This window comes from Crinia signifera, chromosome 5, assembly GCF_055691185.1.
Source record: "Crinia signifera chromosome 5, ASM5569118v1, whole genome shotgun sequence".
In the NCBI taxonomy this organism is placed as follows: domain Eukaryota; kingdom Metazoa; phylum Chordata; class Amphibia; order Anura; family Myobatrachidae; genus Crinia; species Crinia signifera.
In genome coordinates, this window is record NC_139221.1 from 41,161,489 (window position 1) to 41,184,459 (window position 22,971).

Here is a 22,971-nt window from a genome sequence, read left to right on the forward strand (position 1 = left end):
TTTATTTTTACACTGCAATTTAGATTTCAGTTTGGACATACCTCACCCAAATCTAAAGCTGGCCATACACTAGTGTGATTTGGCCACTTGTCTCCCGGTTACGACGGATCGGCCAGAGAAAAGTGACCAAATGGCATGTGTATGGTCAGGTCCGATGCGCGGTCCCATGCGCATTGGATTGAAGTCGAAGATCGAACATGCTGCACGTCCGTTCTCCAACTCGGACAGCCTCCTGGCAGAGGGGAATGGGAACGCATACTATATATCGTATGCAAAAGGGCCGCATATGATATAACGTATGTGATCCTGCCTCAAAGGGGGATCAGCTGTGGCTTCCAGTAGCATAAGGGTCCTTACCTCTGCAAAGGTTACATTTCCCTCACCTGTAGTGCACATGGTTTTTCACATTAGAAAAAGATTTGGCTTTTGTGATCAACTCTGTTCACTTTGGGTATTGTATTAGAATGCTTGTATTTAATCTCCTATATATTTGGCTACATCTGTCACTCAAAGTGGGTGTCTGTGTCTATAACGCTCTGTTCCTGGACTTTCCTCTTAATGTGTGATTGCCTTCATCTGTGCTGAACACCTTTCTGAGAAATTAACCTGTTTAAAACAGGTGATGGCAATCATACATTAAGGGGAAGTCTAGAAACAGAGCATTGTGTCCCTCCTGGAGAGGGTCATGTTGGGAGGTATGTGACAGAGAACCAGCCCAGTGAGCCCACAGACAGTGCCAGACACCCACTGCCTTCCCATGTTGCCCAGCACTGCTACTCCACAGCCACCAGGTGAGCGTCCCCCCTCCCGTGATTTGCGGCAAAACCTCCCCCCCCCGCGCGTCCCCCCTCCCGCGATTCGCGGCAAAAACACCCGCTCCCCCTCGACCCCCCCTACCGCGATTCGCAGCAAAAACACCCCCGCGACCCCCCCTCCCGCGATTCGCTGCAAAAAGAACCCCCCCACGACCCCTCCCGCAATTCGCGGCATAACCACCACCCCGCGACCCCCCCCCTCCCGCGAATCGCGGAAAAAACACACCCCCCCCGCGACCTCCCTCCCGCGATTCGTGGCAAAAAGAACCCCCCCGCGACCCCCCCTTGCACGATTGGCGGCACCCCCCCTGCGACCCCCCTCCCGCGATTCGCGGCACCCCCCCGCAATTCGCAGCAGCCCCAGGATTAAATGGCACATGCAAAACACTGACATGGCTATGGTCGACAATGAAAAAGGTTGACATGAGTTTTTGAAGATTTATTTTACATTTTTTTAATTTTTTCATATTCATTGTCATATGTCGACATGGACACCAATGAAGTGGCACACTTATGTCAACATTTACATGTGTTGACCTTTCTGTGTTGATTTTTTCTTGTGGCGATTCGCGTCACACCCCCCCGCAACCCCCCCTCCCGCGATTCGCGGCACCCCCCGTGACCCCCCACCTCCCGTAATTCGCGGCAACCCCCCACCGGAACCCCTGTGAACCCCGCCCTCCCGCGATTCGCGGCACCCACCCCCCCGTGATTCGCGGCAGCTCCAGAATTAAATTGCACATGGAAAACACTGATATGGCTATGGTCGACAATGAAAAAGGTTGACATGAGTTTTTGAAGTTTTTTTGTCATTTTTTGAATATTTTCATATTCATTCTCATGTGTCGACATGGACACCAATGAAGTGCCACACTTATGTCAACATTTACATGTGTTGACCTTTCTGTGTTGATTTTTTTCTTGTGGCAATTCGCGTCACACCCCCCGCAACCCCCCCTCCGGCGATTCGCGGCACCCCGGCACCCCCCCACGACCCCCCCCCTCCCGCAATTCGCGGCAACCCCCCACCGGAACCCCCATGAACCCCGCTCTCCCGCGATTCGCGGCACCCACCCCCCGCAACCCCCCCTCCCGCAAATCGCGGCACCCCCCACGATTCGCGGCAGCCCCAGGATTAAATGACACATGCAAAACACTGGCACGGCTATGGTCGACAATGAAAAAGGTTGACATGAGTTTTTGAAGATTTATTTCATTTTTTGAATGTTTTCATATTCATTGTCATGTGTCGACATGGACACCAATGAAGTGGCACACTTATGTCAACATTTACATGTGTTGACCTTTCTGTGTTGATTTTTTCTTGTGGCGATTCGCGTCACCCCCCCCCGCAACCCCCCCTCCCACGATTCGCGGCACCCCCCGTGACCCCCCACCTCCCGCAATTCGCGGCAAACCCCCACCGGAACCCCTGTGAACCCCGCCCTCCCGCGATTCGCGGCACCCAACCCCGCGACCCCCCCCTCCCGCAATTCGCGGCACCCCCCGTGATTCGCGGCAGCTCCAGAATTAAATTGCACATGGAAAACACTGACATGGCTATGGTCGACAATGAAAAAGGTTGACATGAGTTTTTGAAGTTTTTTTTTTCATTTTTTGAATATTTTCATATTCATTCTCATGTGTCGACATGGACACCAATGAAGTGCCACACTTATGTCAACATATACATGTGTTGACCTTTCTGTGTTGATTTTTTCTTGTGGCGATTCGCGTCACACACCCCCACCCCCCCCCCCCCGCAACCCCCACTCCCGCGATTCACGGCACACACACACACCCCCCCGCGATTCTCGGCACCCCACCCCGTGACTCCCCCTCCCGTGATTCACGGCACACCCCCCGCGACCCCCCCTACCATGATTCGCCGCAACCCCCGCCCCCGTAACCCCCCTCCCGCGATTTGCGGCAACCCACCCCGCGACCCCCCTCCCGCGATTCTCTGCAATCCCTCCCCTCCCGCGATTCGCAGCATCCACCCCCCCACAACCCCCCCTCCTGCAATTCGCGGCACCCCCCGCGACCCCCCCTCCTGCAATTCGCGGCACCCTCCGCGACCCCCCCTCCCGCGATTCGCGGACACCTAAGTTGCAATACAGGGCATCTTTCATACAATTCTAACCATATTTCTCATATACAAACGTTCACAAATTAAGGGGGCGCAGCCCCTTACGACGGTGTGAAGAGCGCCCGTAGGGCGCGATGAATCACCTAGTATTGTATATAAGAGAACATAATAATTTCTGTATTGTATATACAGTAGGTAACTAAAAGAGTATAGAGGTCTGTGACCTGTATAGAGGTCACAAGAATACTGTGACCATGTGACCTGTTTAGAGGTCACAAGAATACTCTCTGTATTGTATAGAGGTCACAAGAATACTCTCTGTATTGTATAGAATTGAAGCCAAAAAAAAGACAATCTAGATAAAGGTAGGGACAAGGACTTGGACGCAGAAGAGACAGTAATGATGGAAAGAGATCCCCACCTCTCCTGGCGTGTCTGCTCTTCTGTAGTTTCCATGGCACATTCTAATGAGTTCTGTAGCGACTGCAGCTGGTTGAGTGTTTCCTTCAGCAAAAAACGTGTCACAAATTGTTCCAGTTTGGAGGCATTCTGATATCGCTGAAAAGAAAACAAAAATGTCACTTGTGGGACACAAATCTCTGTCGCATCTGTGTTATTTGTTTTAGCTTTTTATATACTGTATATATTGCTGGGTCAAATAGGTGGGTTCAAATCTAGATCTTAAGTTCTGCTCCACCGCTATACAATTACAATCAATAGTAGTCTACGTATTATAATAAACATAATAATAAAAAAAAAAAACTTTATTCACCAGCAAAATGGCAGTAATTTATTTAGGCTTTAGTTAATGTGCCTGTCATACACAGAGAGGGAGATGTATCAAGCCTTGGATACAGATAATGTACCAACCAATCAGCTTCCGTCAGTTTTCAAACACCGTCTGTTACATGACAGTTAGAAGTTCATTGGTGCCTATCCACCAATCAAAATGCAGCTGAGCAAGTAACTAGGGTAGATTTATTAAGCTTGGTAAATTGAGAAAGTATCTGGTTTTTATCACCGGCCAATCAGCTCCTACCTGTAATTTTTCAAACCCAGCCTGTAGCTTCACAGGTAGGAGCTGATTGTCCGGTGATAAAAAACCAAACACATTATCACTTCAACAAGCTTAATAAATCTGCCCCTCAGAACTTTACATTTTGTTTATCATAGCTCACATAATTAGCTCTGAGTGAATTTAGGGACTACTACTACTATTATTACTACTACTAGTACTACTACACCTACTACTGTGCTTGTCAATGCCAGACAGCAGGAGAAAAATGACATGTACTGAAGACATTTAAGTGGGAAAGTGTCATCAGGCATGTTATGGAATTAAAGTATTGAGTTATAGGTGGCAACCGTGGAAAGAACAGAGATAGCTCTAGTACAGTGGTTCCCAACCCTGGTCCTCAAGTACCCCCAACAGTGTACATTTTCCAGGTCTCCATACAGAATCACAAGTGAAGTAGTTAGCTCCACCTTTGGATCATTGGACCACCTGTGCACTTGCCGGGTGACCTGGAAACCGTACACTGTTGGGTGTACTTGAGGACCAGGGTTGGGAACCACTGCTCTAGTTGTATAAACGGGAGAAGTAAGTATGCATGATATGTGAGAAGAATGAGGGCGTGGTATTGGTGAGAGTTCTGTAGGTGAGGGTGAACAATTTAAATTGGACACAGTGTATGGATTTGCAGATGGCTGCAGCAGATATGAAGTGTGGAAAGAAAAGTAAAACAGTCTTCCTGTAGATCGGGACCTGGACATGGTGCATGGCCTTGGGTGGAAGGGGCATAGTCTTAAATGAGGTGGTCTTGCTGCACAACCCATTTGACAGCATTTTGCTGGCGTCTCCAGCTCTCCTTAAACAGCTGGGCATCCGAGGCACGTTCCCTGCACTGTATAGACAGCAAGACAGTGTCCGACTAGCAGGACTGTCATACTGGAATCAGGATAGTTGGTAGTTATGTCCTAACTGCCATGGTACAGGCTGTATTTGAATAAGGACAGTTAGAAGAAGCTGATTAGTTGATACTTTATCTCACTGAAATGTATCAGTCTCAGGGGCTTGGTACATCTACACCTGAGTAACACTTTCGGTATCATACTTGAATAAGAAAAGTGTGTGTTCTGGCATTATTTCAAAGATGGAGATGGCAGCAGAGGACAAACTAATGTGTGACACCAACCTAGGCAGCGAGCTTGTGTGACTGAGGAGATTGTAGTGTTAGTAGTCACGAACTATGCAGTGACTATGGTGGAAAGAATGATGATAAACTCTACTTTTAGACCAGTTGAGCATTAGGTGGCCTTGGGACATCCATGTGCGGAAAGCAGGGGATGGTTGACCCCCCCTACATAGTGCAGAGGGTGTGAGGGGTAGAAAAGGGTCTCATCCGAGTAGCGGTGGTACTGGAGGTCAAATTAGCCAATGACTTGTTTTAATGAATATTTCATTGGTCATCTCAATAAATAGTTACATCTATAGGCGACAAGCCCACCTTAAGGTGCTGGTGGGGACAAAGGGTTTTGTGAAGCTGACAAATCTGTATTTAACTTTATTTTATTGAAGAGACACAATGTCTCCCATCAGCTTCTGCCTGTCTATCCAGCTTCCCAGCGTACACCGCTATAATGCTGGGGGAGACTCTGCAGTGTCAGCTGCTGTTACTCATCACAGTGCACTTCTGAGTTTTCTCTCTTTGCTCCTGTTGGAACAACAAGCAATGTAATAAGTCAACTCATCTGTGAATTAGATTTAATTGTGCAGAGCAGCATCTCCATACAGATCATCTGTGTAATATTAGGACACAAGCCGTAAGAAGGACAAGAAAGGAAATGTGTTTTGATTAAACTTGATCCATGTTTCAGTGATGTATAAAATTAAAAATCATTAGAGTGTTTTTTTTTGTGTGTAAATAACATTAAGAATATACTGGTGATTGTGTAACACGCATCACTGCGGAGCGGGCAGACACCCTGATGTACTGTGCAAGTGTCAGGATGCATTTGGCTCTCACTTCCACCACATTACATGATCTGTTAACCGCGGCTAGTGTACATTAATATGTGCCTGGCAGAATTTACTCTGCACACTGGGACACATAGAAGCCTTGTGTGAGGAAACAATGAGGAATGCCTGAAGTGTAGCAGGTGCTGTACTGTAGCAGGGCCATCTTAATGTATGGGCTCAATGGGAAGCTGCCCAATGGCCTCCCCAATTCTGGGGGCCTTCAAGCTGGGGCAGATTGGGTTATGGGAATCTGCCTCCTGAGCTTCTTGGGAGACAGTAGAGAAAGCTGACTGTAAGCATTCTCCTCCTACATCCCAACCTGCAGCCAGACTGTGAATGGCTTTCATTGTGCTGATTGGTGGATGGCTGGATCTATCTACCAATCAGAGTCCATCATTTATTACCTGTATCCCAGCCTGTAGCCAGACAGGGCCAGCATGCTAATTGGTGGATGGCTAGATCTACCCACCAGTCAGATTCCATCATTTATTACCTGTATCCCAGCCTGTAGCCAGACAGGGAATGGTTGTCAGCATGCTTATTGGTGGATGGCTGCAACTATCCACCAATTAGAGTGCTGACGGAGCCATTCACTGTATGGAACGAAGTGAAGAGATAGTATGGGACCAAAGGAGGAGGGGCATTTTTTTGTTTTATACATTGCTTGCTCCAGGGTCTACAATGCTGATAAGATGGCCCTGGCTGTACATACTAATTCAGAAAGCAAACCTTTTCAACAGAACCTTACAAGAAGTAAATATAGAGATGCCACCATCATCCTGCCATCCGGTGGGCAGGAGGACAATGGGCCAGATTCTCTAAGCTTCAAAAGTGATAAAATGCAGAGTGATTAACAGCCAGCCAATCAGCTCCTACCTGCCATGTCACAGACTGTGTTTGAAAAATGTCAGACAGGAGGTGATTGGCTGGCTGTTTATCAATCTCTATTTTATCACTTTTGAAGCTTAGAGAATCTGGCCCAATGTATGATAATGATTCCATTATTTGTATGGCCACATCTAGCGCTGCTGACAGGCCTGTCCAACCCTCACGTTCTAGGATCTATAGACTGGTGTATCACATCATTGTCTATCTAAACTGACTCCTCGGGAAGTGGGAGGCTGCAGGCGGATAGCAGGTGGTCTCTGAGAGGTTGCCTCCTGAACATTCTGGGAGAGTAGGCAAGTATCCTTATAGGAGATAAGGCTGCTATGATATATTTGTACATTATGTATTCCATATAATATATACACAAAATATAATATTTTATTTTTCTATCTGAATAATGGGTACTTGTTTCCTAGCACGGTGCCCATCGCATCGTATACCATCAGCCATACAATGATATGCGATGAGATGCGATGTTATGCGATGGCACCCGAAGTTATACAATTTTAAATCGTATACCATTGCATTGTATGCTATTGTATGCCATATACAATGGTATACGATTTAAAATTGTATAAGCACCCTAATGGGTGCTTACAATGTTAAATGCACCCCCACTATCAAAGCCAACCCGAAGCGTGGCGAGCGCAGCGACCTTTTCATACCCCCACTATGCACGTCGGCGTGGAGTTGATTCTATATAGTGTGGCGAGCCCCGCGAGGGGACGCGGAATACATGTAAAGTAATACGCTGCGTTCGCCTCGCTTCGGGCACTGTGGCTCGCCACACTCGCCACACTATATAAAATCGACTCCACGCCGATGTGGATAGAGGGTGTATGAAAAGGTCGGAGGACGCGTACCGCCGCCCCTCGTGGGCTGACTGCGCTCGCCACGCTTCGGGTTGGCATTGACATGGGGGTGGTGTGGGGGTGCATTTAACATTGTAAGCACCCATTAGGGTGCTTATACAATTAAAAATCTTATAGGGTGCTTAAATCGCATCGCATGCGTATTAACAAGTACCGTGTAATGTTAGATTACTAATGTGTACATCCAAGATCTTGATAAATTATTTATCTGTATTCAGCATACACAGGATAAGTACAGGGCTGGTAAAAGTCCTAACCACCCCACGGAATGTATGAAAGAACCCTGCCTGAATCCATCTGAAGCTCCGCCCCTGGACGTCTACGAGGCGCTTCCCAATACCAACCAAATCTCTGCAGCCCCACCTACTTGACCCATATAAAGTGATTGCTTATTTTAGCCATTCCCCCTGCTTCAAGTGACAATCAAATGTCTTAAAAAGGGTAAGGGTCTGGAGGAGGAGTCTGCTGTCTGTGAGGAGAGCTGGGTCCGTGGATGTCAGAGCTAAGCAGATTCCATAACCTCCAACGTTGGAAGGGCAGTAATCAGTACAACTTCAGAAAGAGGGCATGGTAACGGGTAAAGGGGACTGGCTACACCCCCTTTTCTATACTTTCAATGGATTTGCTGAGTACATGAATGACAAGCTTTATACTTTGCCCGGCATTAATTCCAGTCCCGGTACACCCCAGCTGCTGTTGCATCCTCCTGGTTATGTACATGAACAGCCCCTTATTCCTCAGCTGATTTCTGATCAGGGTGCGGATGTCATCCTCCATTCAGTACTCGCCCGATGCTGCCCCCCCCCCTTTTTGAAGCTTGACACATCTGACCCGCACCTGGCCTTTGTCTTTTGCTGCGGGGTTGATGATCCCCCTGGTAACTGATATGAGCCAGTTCAGCCAATCAACAACCTTGAGGAGAAGGGGATTGACAGTGGCTCAGCCAGTCAGGGCTTACATATGGGTGTAGGGGAGCTGCAGCCACTTCCAGTTGCCAGGTGTGCGGCTGCTAAGATGCCTGAGAGGCACTTTATGGGTCGGCGGCCATTTTGGTGTGGTCTGTGGACGGGGAGAAAGCAGGACAATTGGTACGGGGTGTTTTAGCCAGTACAGACTTTAAAAAAACAGTACAATACCAGCTAAATTAGTACAGGTGGAGGCTATGAGATTCCACTTACTGACACTAATGCCCCATATACTGTACACGGGGTGACAGAGCCTCCATGCTGAGCAAATTAGTGTAGCACAGATCACTCAGCACACATCACTGACACACAAGCGATGCACCAGCAAAGTGTACTGAGTGCTCAGGCATGTTTTCTGTGCCTTACAACTGAGGTCCATGGTTTATTATAATTATTCTGATTAGCAGGGTTTAGTATTTGAAGCAGGGTTGCCGACTTTCAAATTCTCCTCTCCGGGAGAAGCCCGGAGAGGAGACTTTCATTACCCGTTCGGGGGGGGGGGGGGGGGGGGGGGGAGCTTGACTGTGACGTAATTAAGCCCCACCCCCAATACGGGAAATAGTCTTAATCACTGATCTCCATGGAGGGGGCTGGGCTAAAATGACACGAGTGTGTCATTTTAGCTCCGCCCCCTCCTCTGAGACCCGCGGATTGCGGTATTTAAATGCCGCGATCGGGGGGCTCAGTGGGGGTCCCCCTGATTCTGGGAGGGTTGCCCACCCTTCCGGGGGGCCGGGAGGGTGACCCAATTTTCGGGAGACTCCCGGTAATTCTGGGAGGGTCGGCAACCCTGATTTGAAGTATGCACCTACATTTTCTCTCTACAAGCCTCAGAACTGTAGCATCTCTCATTATGTATAGAATTAGTGTGTGCTGTCGAAGCGCAGGCCCCATATAAGTTTTGAAAGCGAGCAAGATGCTCAACTCATGTAAACATATGCTAGATGCTTAGCTGCAATGCCGGTGGGTATGTTGTCTGTCACTAATAGACACTGGTTAGCTCTGGGCAATGTTTTTGAAGAATGCGACTTTCTGTTGAATCATTATTCCTTACAGCATGTCACTGTCTTCCCGTGTTGGGACCACTTGTATGTCACAGCACCAGTTCTCAACGTCAGCACCAGCATTTGTTCCAAACCGATAGAGGAAGGGGAAGCGCTGTACATGATAACTTGGCCACTGAGCAGCCATGATTGAGCTTTGCGGAATGATTTGTTTTACTGAACATAGAAAAAAAAAGTTCACAAAATCCTTAATATTTTATATGTATTCTAAGGGGTATATTTCCGAAATCTAAAAATGAAAAAAGGTGATGTTGCCCCTAGCAACCAATCAGATTATGTCTCTCATTTTATAGGATGCACTAGAAAAATGATAGACAGATATATATCTGCAATAGGCTGATAATGAGATCTCGAAAGCCCAATACGGCGCCAATATCGGCGGAGGCGGAGACCCAGCCGGGGGTGCCAGCTTCGGTAAGTGCATACATGCTGGCTGCGAAATGAGCGATGACGAGGGAGTGATGGCCATTCTGCAGCGGTACACACTAGCATCCCCATAAATTGCTGGACGTACCCTGGAGAACAACGGCGTGGTGATGACTGCTCGGGGCAGGTGGATTATGTTCAATGGCGCCAGCGCCCACCCAAATTCTACGGCTATCGTCCAGAATGAAATTCAGTCTAGACTTTTTTTACCGAAGGGTAGAAAAACAATTCAATGGTCAGTGACAGATTTCTCTCCCGTTCGGCCTTGGGAGAGGGGATGTGTTCGGGTACACATCCCCTTGCATGCTAGCAAGGGGATTTAGGAGCCGGGGGTGCGTTTGGCCGAGTGGCGGGCGGCATTTACCTGTTCGCTAGGCTGCGAACATACGCAACCTAGCGAACAGGTCTGAATCAGACCCTTTAGTGCAAGCATCTGTATATAGCAACATATTATATACAGTCTGGGTATATGCAATGTTAAATAAAGGAAGAAAAAGCAGTTACTAGAGAGTAACATACAGTATAAAAGGAACAAAAACAGATTTTAAAGCAACATATAGAAATTGATTTTTTTTTAAAAAGATCATTACAGCTCATAGCTGCCTCCCCTCCTGCATTCTGCAGGAGACTCCCTGAAATAACAGCAATCTCCCTTTCTCCCTCAATAGTCTAGCAATCTCCCTCATTTCACCTAACCCACATTACACTGTTACATTTTTTGGGGGAAAAAAAGTAATGAGAGATAGATACATTTACATTGAATCATCGGCACCATTCCCCAGAAGTCATTTAAAAAGATTCCTGTCAGATGTAGCAGTGCACACCCACGCTTCTAGATGCCACGTTTACAATCTCTCCATATATGGAACTAGACACGCCCTTTGGGTGGAGCATGACACACCCCCTCCATGGGGCACGTTGCAAAATTGTATTACCAACTATAATCTCCCTGAAACTAGTTTTCAAAAGGAGGCAAATATGTTACATCTCCCTTTCCATGAATCCTGGGGAACGGAGTCCTATAATTCACTAGGAGGTGGGTGGCATGCATCTATAATTCGGGGGAGATAGCTTTCCCAAATCTGGAAGTCTCCTGGAAATTCTGGGAGAGTGGGTAACTATCCTATAACTATCCTATAGGCTACCTGTAGTGTGAAAGTGACGGTCATCCTGAAACAGAATAAACTAAACTTATGTATAACCCCGAGGTGTTCTTCCAGATGCGCTGCTCTTACTTGTCTCTCACTTACAGAATCTGTTTAATTTCTTCAGGTCTTCGAACAGTAGTTGTCACGGCGATATAATTACAGAATGTCTGAGGAGTAGCTGTACAATTGCTTTCTGTGTAGTTGTCATGCTCCTAATTAACTCATCAGCACAGAGATTGCCCAGCAAAAGAGGGAGAGATATGAAGGAATATTATGTGCCGAAAGTTGGACATAAATGTGGCGTATTTTGCTCCTAAGATGTGTGTATAGAAAACATATCTGCAATTACTTGCGTACAGCATTGTATGCAGCTCCAGATTTTAGTGTCCTATAGATGCGCCTGTTGGGTACATCATCTATCATCATCACAAGTGCAATTTCACCTACTCTATACTAAGAGCAAATGTTACATGTTATCCCATAGGCAAAAATGTGTCCTCATACATCATTGCAAAATGTGCGTCAAATTGCCCTCCTCACCGCTCCTGGTCCCATGAGACTCTGCTCGTGTTGTCGAAACGCTTTTTTGTCACAAAGTGATGCAACTATGACGTGACATTTTATATGTGTGTGGCTGAGTCTCTGGGTGGAGTTCAGTTGCTTTCGGTGCCGGCAGCCAGTAGAGAGCATCCACCTGAGCTATTCAATTGTTTCTCTGTTGCAGCACTATCAGCTGCCAGCAGCGGCGTTTCAGCTCTGCAATGCCACTATAGTTCACTCAGTGGCTTGATGAGTCGGCACCGCAGGCTGCAGGGTCTCTGCAAATTCCATGTGCTATGGCCATCTGAATGGAATCTGCTGGAAATTTGCCCTCCAAAAATGGCCACCATCTTGGAGGAGACAGATCCTAGAGTTCCTACTGGATGTCACTGAACCTTCCTGCAAAGCCTCGCCCCTTCTTGCACCACTGCACGGGTAGGGGATGCCACTGATTCTGCCCTGTGAATCTCTATACAAAGTGCTACAATGAAACGGCCTCAGCTATTTACCATGCTAAGTTCTCTTATGCTCTAGCTCTTGTGTCCAGACTCAGTTGCACACTTGTATACGAGTGGCACATATCAAATTTATCTGCAGTCTTCTGTTGCTTTTTAGTCATAACGCGTTTAAACTAAGATGCATTGTTGGCAAGAAAAAAAACTTGCATTGGACCTGTCAGGTCACTTACTCCTGGGATCTCATGCCATGTGTCTTAAGGGGCCTACACACGGGGAGATGTTGGTGTGCCATCTAAGCATCCTTGAACGCTCAGGCATGCTTAGCAAGATCGCTCAGCACACAGCCGTGAGAACATTGGCCCTGCCAGGGGATCAACTAGATTTATCTAGCATGCTTAATCACTATGGCCCCTACACACAGAGCAATGTAGATACAATTTCTAAGCCATCTAGTCAGATGGCTTGAAAAATGCTCTGAAATAACATCTGTTAACATGCTCCCTTAAAGGAGACAGGGCGGCCTCCTGTGCTCCTGCTAGACCATCTCAATTATCCCTCCCCTTGAAATCATACTCTGAGACAAGTTTTGGGATTAAATCATTGGCCACAGTTTTATTCACAATCCTTAACCAACGTTTTGCGGGGTGAGGACAGAGAGCGGTGGGCAAGGTGCAAGAGCCTATCAATGCCGATCATTGATTTGCGCTGGGGCGTGCCACATACCTACCCGGTAGGCCCTCGGCAAAGCCCCCTCCCGTTCCTGGGAGCCAGCCCCCGCAGATCACTCCCGCCGTCGAAAACTGAAGCCTTGCGTGCGGCCCCCACGCCGAGGGTGAATCTGCCACCTCAGCTGGTTCCCCTCCTCCGCCTGCCTTGCGCACCGCCTCTTCAGCCCAGTGAACGTAGGAGTGGCCGACAATCCATATTTGTTTTAGGTTCGTATTCCCTGCGGAGGGGGAAGAGTTAATTATCTGTCAGCTTGTTGGCGACCAGCTTGGCATAAATCTTATATTGATCCGCTTTTCACCTGCCCGGCGCTCTGCTCCCAGCACCTGCGCGGCCTTCACTAGCCATGGAAGTGGCCGCCCCAATCCTCAATGAATGGGAGCTAAACCTACCTGTTGGCCACCGCCTGCCGCTATGCCCTTCTTCAGGATAGCTGAAAACTGGTATTTGGTAAGCGGTGACCCGTTCTGCGTGCGCAAGGAAATTCCCCTTGCTCGCTGTCCCCATACCTACAAAGGCCCTAACCACTGCCACCGGGCACGTTGCTGGGTCCCCACGACGGTTAAGCTGGACCCTTGCCCTCCTGATCCGTCTTTGACCTGTGAATCTTGCACAGCGCCGCCTGCTTAGTTACTGCCACATTTCTATGCTGCGGGTCCTCTCCTGTTGACAACCTCGTTCCCGCCACTACTAAAAGCCATTGCGAATGCCGCCCTGAACAGGGCTGCTTCCCTCTGGCCCTGGCAGACAGTTGTAATCTGGTCCCACAAACTCCACAACCTTTCTATTGTGATGGGTTGCCTTGCGTCCGGCCTCTTAGCCTCCATCCTGACCCAGCCCCTCCTGGTCCGGTGCACTGCGAATGACTTTGCCTTGTCGATCCTGAACTTGTCGAAACAAGATGCCTGCCAGCAAGGCGCCTAGCCGGGATTTTGAGGCCTGCTCCTGCCTGAGCTTGATGTGTGCTCGGCCTCCCCCCTGCCCAAGTCTTTTAACCCCTTCCTGGCAGTTCCCTCCCCCTGGTGCTTCATTGGCTGCCCTTGTCCCCCAAGTGTGAAAGGGGGCGGGGATACCGTCCCGACCCCCCCCCTTGTTGTGCCGGGTCACCAGTAGCTCGGCCTGCCCCTCCCCCTTATGCCGCGTCGACGCCATACCGGCACCTGTGCTCCCTTTATCAGGCAGCATCTCTCCATTTCCTGTGCAGTAAAAGGAAATGTCAAAAACAGTGACTTAATCAAGTACTGGTGCTTGATTTTCCTGTACGGTTACTTGCTATTCTGGTGATTTATTCCTCGTCTAACCACAGTTGTTGCATTCTGCTCCCAGAGGAACATGGCACAAATCATCTTCAACCTCCAGGGAGTAAAATTATTGTACTTTAAGTACAAATAACATATCTGATCAGTCACTGAGAGAATCATTTGCCGGATGCCGGTGATGTCACTTCGGAAGTGCGCAGCCAATCTCCCGAGGTAACTTGTAGTTACTTAGTCAATACACAGGTGATTTTGGATATCTTCCAGAACATGCAATTATAGGAAAATGTGAAGCAGCTTGAAAAATGAAAAAAAAAAAAACAATTAAACATCATTTAGAACTTTCAGAAATACCCATAGGCTATAATTGGCGTCATCTGCATATAATGAATCCAGTTGCAGCTGCTTCATGTGATACTTTTTTGAAGCCACGAACTTATGAGTCGCTATCGAAGAAAGATATAGGTGTTTGTTTATGAATCACACATCACCCGCTGCCCAGAGAAAAAGCTGCTTTTTAAGCGACATGTATCTGAAATTGCACCTAGATTGCGGATGAGGAGTTAGTCAGGCGGAAGGAATTCCTGCTATGTTACGGAATTGTGGCAGAGATGCAGCTTTTTTATATGATGTTTCCATAGGCAAATGCTGGGGGGGGGGTCCTTTTTTTTTTGCATTCTATTTTTATTAAATATGAAAACCAAATTTACAGATATTTGGACATAAGTCAAAAGTAGAATCAGATAATATATAAGAACCAAAGGAACACCAAATCATGAGGGTACATCAGACTATTAAATTTTTTTGAGGGGTGGGGGAATAGGGGAAGAAATAACATGGGTAAAGGGGGTGTAGCAGGGTATTTTAGTGAGGTGGGTGTCTGTTAGTCTATGTGCGGATGGTAGGACGTTTATGTGCAACTCACAGCAAACTACCATATTTTGGGGTTATTAAGCAAGATAGGAAGAACGAAGAGGGGTCTCCTTAAATTCCAGCCAGGGTAGCCAGGTTGTTTGGAATTTAGCATATTTCTCTGTAGCGAAGGTAATGATATCGTCCATATCCATAAAGTGGTCTATTTTCTTGAACCAATCTTTTATCGGCATACTCAGTGATTTCCACAAGGTCGGGATAATTGCCTTGGTTGCATTCTTTAAATGTTGGAGTATAGAATATTTATATGTGTTGATAGGTGCATTTGTCATGTTCAAAAACCAGAAACCTGGATCTTTTGGAATCGCTCCTTTCAATATATGTTCAGAAATTTGAAATACTTCCGACCAGAAAGGGGAAATCACCGGGCACTTCCACAATATACGTATAAAAGTTCCTGGGGCAGAGTTACATCTCCAGCCTTGGTTGGAGAGGTTGGGGAACATTTTGTGGAGGAGTGTGGGGATTCTATACCATCTGGATAAGATCTTGTATACATTTTCTAATGTTGAGAGGCTAAGGGAACTTACGTGTGTGTTTCGATAAATCGCTTCCCAGACAATATAAGGGATTGTATCTTGGAAGCCTTTCTCCCAAGAAGTCTGGAAGGCAGGGGGGTTGGTGGAATTGTTCTTCTATCAGAAAGGAGTATATCTGAGAGATACTGTGGGATGGGGTGTGTGGGGTGATGCAGAGTCGTTCGAAGTTGGTGAGGGCTCTCGAGATGGATGGCATTATATGTGTGGAGGAAATAAAGTGTCTGAGTTGAAGGTATTTACAAAATTCTGATTGTGGGAGACTCCATAAGGAATGTATCTCTGGACATGTGCGTATCTTATTCTGGTATACCATCTGGCCCATTCTAAAGATGCCTATTTCTGCCCATAGCTGAAATTGGGCGTAGAGCAAACCTGGGATAAAATCTCTATTGAAGAGGAAGGAGCAGGGGGGTTTCCGGTTGCCTGGAAATCCCCTCCTCTTGGCAAGTGCCTTAAATTATGACAACAATAGCACGGGTATATAATATGATCAATAGGGGATGCAGTCTATTTACCAACGGTCAAAATACCGACGGTTATAATACGACAACCATTGACCGACGGTCAAAATACTGACAAGGTCAAAATACCGACATTTAACTTGTTCATACATTACCATCCCAGTGGACATGGAGGGGGAATATAATAGTGTGCCAAGCGCGAGGCACCGTGCCCGGAGCATGGCGAGCGTAGCGTTCCATGTGAGGGGATGCGGTACTACGTTTGACTGTCCATGTTGCACCGACATGTGCCGACAGGCGGAATTTCATGCCCTACCATCCACTAGGGCAGGGGTTCTCAAACTGTGGGTCCTGACCCCAGAGTGGGTCCCGGAGTTCTCAGCGTGGGGTCACGACTCCATGTTGCTGACCATCAGGCTGATGACTTTTCTAATCTCAGTCAGTGATTCCAGGAGTCTGACAAATCTGATGAATTGTCTGTTACTTTAGACTCCTTCCATCACTCTGTGCCTCCACAATGCTGCCATGTATGTGCTGTCTGCTGACTACACATGTGATGTGATGACTTTCTACAGTTACTTTACGGGGTCCTGTAATTAATTTTATTATCTGATGGGGTCATAGCGCAAAATAGTTTGAGGACCCCTGGCACTAGGGCATGGAGCGAGCCATGCAAACCATGCGAGGGGACACGGTACACTCATACGGGTTTCATGTCGACATACAGACCAACAAAATATGAATAACTTGTGTATACTTTTGGACCTGTGTACATTTTAAATGTCAGTATTTTGACCTTGTCTGTATTTTGACTGTCGGTCAATGATTGTCGGTATTATGACCGTTGGGATTTTGGCCGTCGGCATTTCATACCGAATCCATCAATAGAGCTGCCACCACATCATGCAGTGTAAGGGACAGAGCAGAGCTGCTGCACATGCCTAGTGTACCAGCTTCTTCTACCACATTTACTGTATGTGTGGATCAGAAACCTCAAACATCACAATGGACCAGAGAGTAGCTGCCAGGAGGAAGAGACAGGAGCCTTACCATGAAGTGGGAAATTGTGAGATTAGTGTGTAGTACTGGTTCTGGTTCTGAGATTTTGGATCACATTTGGAAACCCCTCTCTAAAAATCCTGCATTTGCCACTGGTTTCCTTTTGAAGAGCAATAATATTGTAATCACATGGATGAGGTGGAATACAGTGCCTGGAGACAGGAAACTTTACTCCATTTCCTAAAATTAGGAAAATGTGCCATAATAAACGGGGGAATCTTGAGAAACCTACAATCTTGGGGAGCCTACACACTGGAAAATCGACAGCACTTCCAGAACCAAGGAAACGGAAATACCTTGAAGAGAGTGGAAATAACAAATGGTGGAAACGACACAGCTATTATAAGCTGCAACTCAACATCAAATCGCAGGTGCAGCCGTACCATCAGCTGTCTGGTATGATTGGACTCTAAGATATAATTGAGCAATCAGGCACCTTCGACCGCTTTAGTGACTGTATCCGTCACTGAGCGGATGATTCAGTTTGTGCAGGCGTCAGAATCAAATCAAGGAAACAGTCCGACTTTTATTGGCTGCAGCTCCACATCACAGGGGCATCATAAGAGGAACAGAAAGAAAATCTGGGCATTAGGGCTACTGGCGACACCCCCCCCCCCCCCCAAAAAAAAAAAAAAAAAAAACACCTGCCAGCTATCTCATGGGTGTGTTGGAAGAGCTGCTTAACTGCTAATCATATTTCATTTAAGTCACTCATTGTCATTCAGATACATTTACACTATGGCCACTTCTAAGTTCCCACTTATAACACGTAATACACAAAGCTCTGAAAATGTTTTTTTTATTTATCTGCATTAATAAAATTTTTAGCATTACAACAGTAACATTAATATTAGTAAAAAGTCATAATTTTCTTGAAGATGAGAAGGGCCCTTCTAAACAATATCTTTTTTAGAAAAGTCTAGAGTGCACAATTTCGTTAAGGATGCGCAATCATGCACATTGTTAACGACTCACCAGCTCCCGTTGGGTGAACATGCAGGTTGATTTTGACACGCATGTGCTGAGGGTCCTGGTGAAGTTACTGAATGATATTGTTTACCAATATTGTTCAGTGTCTAGACACTACAGTATATAGTTTGACCAGAGGCACTTGCTGATATAGTTTAGTCCAGCGGTTCTCAAACTGTAGGTCTTGACCCCGAAGTGGGTCCAACCCTTCTCAGCATGGGGTCGCGACTCCCTGTAATGCCCCTTTCAGACCGCACTTTTAAAACGGTAAATTGCCGTTTTTTTACCGTTTTAAAACGGTAATGTGTGCGGTCTGAAAGGTCCAGTCCCACTTAACCGGTTAGAAAATGCCGTTTTTTCTAACCGGTTAAAATGCAGGGTCCTACCCGTTTCTGAACCGGTATTTTAGCGCAAAAATCGGCTCAGAAACGGTATTTAGGACCCAGTCAATGAGCTGGGTCCTAAATTCAGCACAGTGAATACTTAATGAGCGCTCATTAAGTATTCACAGCACTGGAGCCCCCCCCCGCACGTGTCGACACCCCCCGCGCGCGTGTCGACGCCCCCCCGCGCGTGTCGACGGCCCCCCCGCGTGTCGACCCCCCCGCGCGTGTCGGCGCCCCCCCCCCGTGTCGACTTACCCCGTGCCGGTATCTCCGTTGTGGTTCCCGGCACTGCAGCTCAGTATGCTCGGAAAGCACTTATGAAAAAAGTGTCTTTCAGAAAATGGCTGCCCCTATACGGAAGACAGTTTTTTTAAACAGGGTTTCCTATAAGTGCTTTCCGAGCATACTGAGCTGCAGTCCACAACGGAGGTACCGGCACGGGGTAAGTCGACACGGGGGGGGGGCGCCGACAAGCGGGGTGGGGTGGGGGGGGGGGCGTCGACACGCGCGGGGGGCGTCGACACGCGCGGGGGGCGTCGACATGCGCGGGGGGCGTCGACATGCTCTCGGTCGACACGCGAGGGGGGGGGGAAGCTGCACGGAGGGGAGGGCTGAAGGCTGCACTGGCTTTGACCCTGTATTTGGAAAGTTTCCAAAAACGGGTCTGCCAGTGTCAAAAAATCGGCACTTAAACGGTAATATACCGTTTAAGTGCTGCGGTGTGAAAGGGGTTTTATCTGGCAGACCCGTTTTTGGAAACGTTTCCAAATACAGGGTCAAAGCCAGTTATGCGGTCTGAAAGCAGCATTACTGACCATCAGGCTGATGACTTTTCTAATCTTAGTCCGTGATTTAAGCAGTCTAAATAATCTGTTGAATTGTCTGTTATTTTAGACTCCTCCCATCAGTTTGTGCCTCCACAATGCTGCCATGTCTGTGCTGTCTGCTGACTACACATGTGATGTGATGGGTTATGGTATATTAGACTCCTCCCATCAGTTTGTGCCTCCACAATGCTGCCATGTCTGTGCTGTCTGCTGACTACACATGTGATGTGATGGGTTATGGTATATTAGACTCCTCCCATCAGTTTGTGCCTCCACAATGCTGCCATGTCTGTGCTGTCTGCTGACTACACATGTGATGTGATGGGTTATGGTATATTAGACTCCTCCCATCAGTTTGTGCCTCCACAATGCTGCCATGTCTGTGCTGTCTGCTGACTACACATGTGATGTGATGGGTTATGGTATATTAGACTCCTCCCATCAGTTTGTGCCTCCACAATGCTGCCATGTCTGTGCTGTCTGCTGACTACACATGTGATGTGATGGGTTATGGTATATTAGACTCCTCCCATCAGTTTGTGCCTCCACAATGCTGCCATGTCTGTGCTGTCTGCTGACTACACATGTGATGTGATGGGTTATGGTATATTAGACTCCTCCCATCACTCTGTGCCTCCACAATGCTGCCATGTCTGTGCTGTCTGCTGACTACACATGTGATGTGATGACCTTCTGCAGTAACTTGCTGGGGTCCTGTCATTATTTTTATTGTTTGATGGGGTCCCGAAATAAAATAGTTTGAGGAACCCTGGTTTAGTTGTTAAGTGTGTACATTGTTGACATTTTAGCTCAGATCAATGCTCATCCTCTATGTGCCTGCCTGCAACGCATACAAATAAGACTAGTCAAGGAACATGCATCTTTCTTCCCTAATATCATGATATGTTCTGTAACAAAGGTCCTCATTCATATGTTAGTGGAGATGCTATCGCAGCTGCTTACATGGAAGTGGTGGTAACACTAACATGGGCCCTTATTCTGATTGACGCGTACTTTACCGCATACTTTCGGATCGCGTCTTTACGGCGTCTGCGCATGCGTGGCGAACGCCACGCGCATGTGCCACGCATTGACTCCGTACCTGTTCGGCCAAATCCCGTACAAAACTGTTCACCGCAATCAGTCGGGAAATATGGGCGTATTATGGGCGTCATGCGGAATGACACATGGGCGTAGTTTCAAAGTGGGCAAAACGGGGCGGAAACATGGGCGGACACGGGGGAGTACACTTATGTTGGGGGGCGTACATTCGGATAGCACTCCGAATGCACGCGAACAAAAAGGGAAGAAATGTGCGGTGTCCAAAAGGCCACTATTGCTTTGCGGACACCACTCGTTCCTGCGGGAGGCGAACGGACCGCCTAATGACTACAAGCATTAACACCTGAACCCAATAGAATCGACTCCTTTACTCATTACTCACTAATAGGACGCTTGTCAGTGCTTTAATTGAAACCATTGCACTTCAATTGCTGTAAGGGTTAATGTGTGCAATGCATGTGTTAGGCATGCTTGTAAGGATATATTGGCATCTAATTGATTCCAATTCCAAATAAGCAGTTTTTTATGAGGATAGGTAATTGAATAAGTGGGTCATGTGATGTATTGCAGAAGATACATAATAGTGGGTTGTTTGGCGTAAATACTCCGCTTACGGGCGGTAGCACCGCTTGGCTCCCGTTCGGATGCGGTATTCCCGAGCATACTCTGTAATACTCTGTAATACCGTGCAGAATCTGAGTGTTTCTCCCGCACACGCATGGTTTGTATGTCGTCCGTAAACACGCCCTGTTCTTAAAGAGTGAGTCCGTCCGAATGCGGAGGACACGTGGGCGTTTCTACGGACGATGGCCGCACGCGGCAGAACACCGTGGCGTGCGGACCGCTCCGTAAGAATGCGGGAATATCCGCACCGATCAGAATAAGGGCCATGGTGAGAACGCAGTAGTGGCTAAGTCATGCTCCCGTTGCATTACTGATTCAAACTCCGTCCAATGACACAATAATGAATCTTCAGCGACACCGTCGGCCGCCTGCATGACCTAAGGGGTCAGGCAAACCGGTTGATGCATTTGCTACACATGGGGCCAGGGAACCTCTGATAGAGATCCTGGCATCATTCCTCCCTTGTAAAGGTGGTGGCTCATCACCATTTTAAGAACTTGAGTACAGTATATGTTGAAATATGTAGCTCAATGTGTATCTATTAGTAACAAGTAATATATAAAACAGTTTATTTTAAATGTTTAAGCCAAGAAAAAAAAAAAAAAAAACAATGTACATAAAAATCCCAGGTCTTTGGAATCATAAACCAGGAGCTGTTAATGCTGTACCTCCAAGTCCTAAGCCTAATAGGTTGCTAGACACATTTGTTTGTCTTATTTTTAAACCAGAAGAGTCCCTAACATGCATCTCTAGCAGGCATGCTACTGCCAGGCTCCGCCATTAAATGCTGTGTACAAGGTCAGGAAGAAACAGCAGGGTTCTCGAGCACAACCACAGATGGATTGCTCCAGCGAACGGGTCATGGAAGGACAAGTTGAAGAATTTTGTCCACTTATGAATGAAGATATTATTGAAAGATAAGCCCATAATCCTCATAATTTGACCTGAGTAGTTCGAGGACTAACGAAGTTGCCAACATTTTTTTTTTTTTATGAAATCTTCTAATTAATTCAAGCATGTCAGTAACAGGAAAGCGCATGAGAAGTAATGACACAAATGACAAGTCACCGAAACTAAACAGATACATAAAATACCAATAATATTAATGACTTAACAAGAGAGTAGCTTCCTACATTACATAATTGATTATTTTTTTTCCAGTGCTGCCAGTCACTGACCAGATGCACCAATCCCTACAGTCTGTGCTATTACTGTGTGTCATGTTTTCTGAAGTTAATGTCTTTTTCTTTTGTATTCAAATGATTCTCTTTGTTAACCATACATTTATAAAGTCTGGAGCCATACCTCCCAACTGTCCTGCTTTCCTCGGATATGTCCCGGTTTTTGGCTACGTTCCCACATTCCGCCCGGGGTCGCCAGTGTCCCGCGGCTCGGGAGGGGGAGTTGGGAGTCCCCCCATCCTGAAGGGAATAGAGGGGGATGCAGCAATGCAGAGGGGTGAAAAATGGGGGAGTGGGCTGAGGACAATACATCCTACAAGGGGCCACGCCCCCTTTCCATAGGCACAACCCTCGGGACACCCGCCATGCGAGTGGACCAATTAGAGAGACACAGATGTTGGGAGGTATGCTGTGGTAAATATTTAGATTTGCATTTCATATTTAATTGTATTATAGCACTGCATACCTGTCCCTTTTTTGATGGGGTGGTCCCATTTTTTGGGGACATGGTGTCCCGTAGTAGAGTTGGTGGGGGGAGTCGCTAGGCCTCCTCTCACTCACTCAATGCTTAACAGAGCAGCGGTGAGTAAAAGTTGTGTACATGGGTAAGACTTCTGTGGAGAGAGGGACTGGGGGAAAGGCTGGAAGCTTGCGCAACAATAGA

General features: G+C 47.2%; 1 protein-coding gene across 1 annotated transcript in view; it reads right to left on the reverse strand.

Moving 5' to 3' along the window:
• NECAB1 (N-terminal EF-hand calcium binding protein 1) overlaps window positions 1-22,971 on the reverse strand; it is a 207,254-nt gene that overhangs the window by 45,774 nt on the left and 138,509 nt on the right. Inside the window, exon 6 of the mRNA XM_083187086.1 lies at window positions 3,326-3,462. Within this exon, the coding sequence (XP_083043212.1) occupies window positions 3,326-3,462 (137 nt within the window). The remainder of the gene's footprint in view (window positions 1-3,325; window positions 3,463-22,971) is intronic.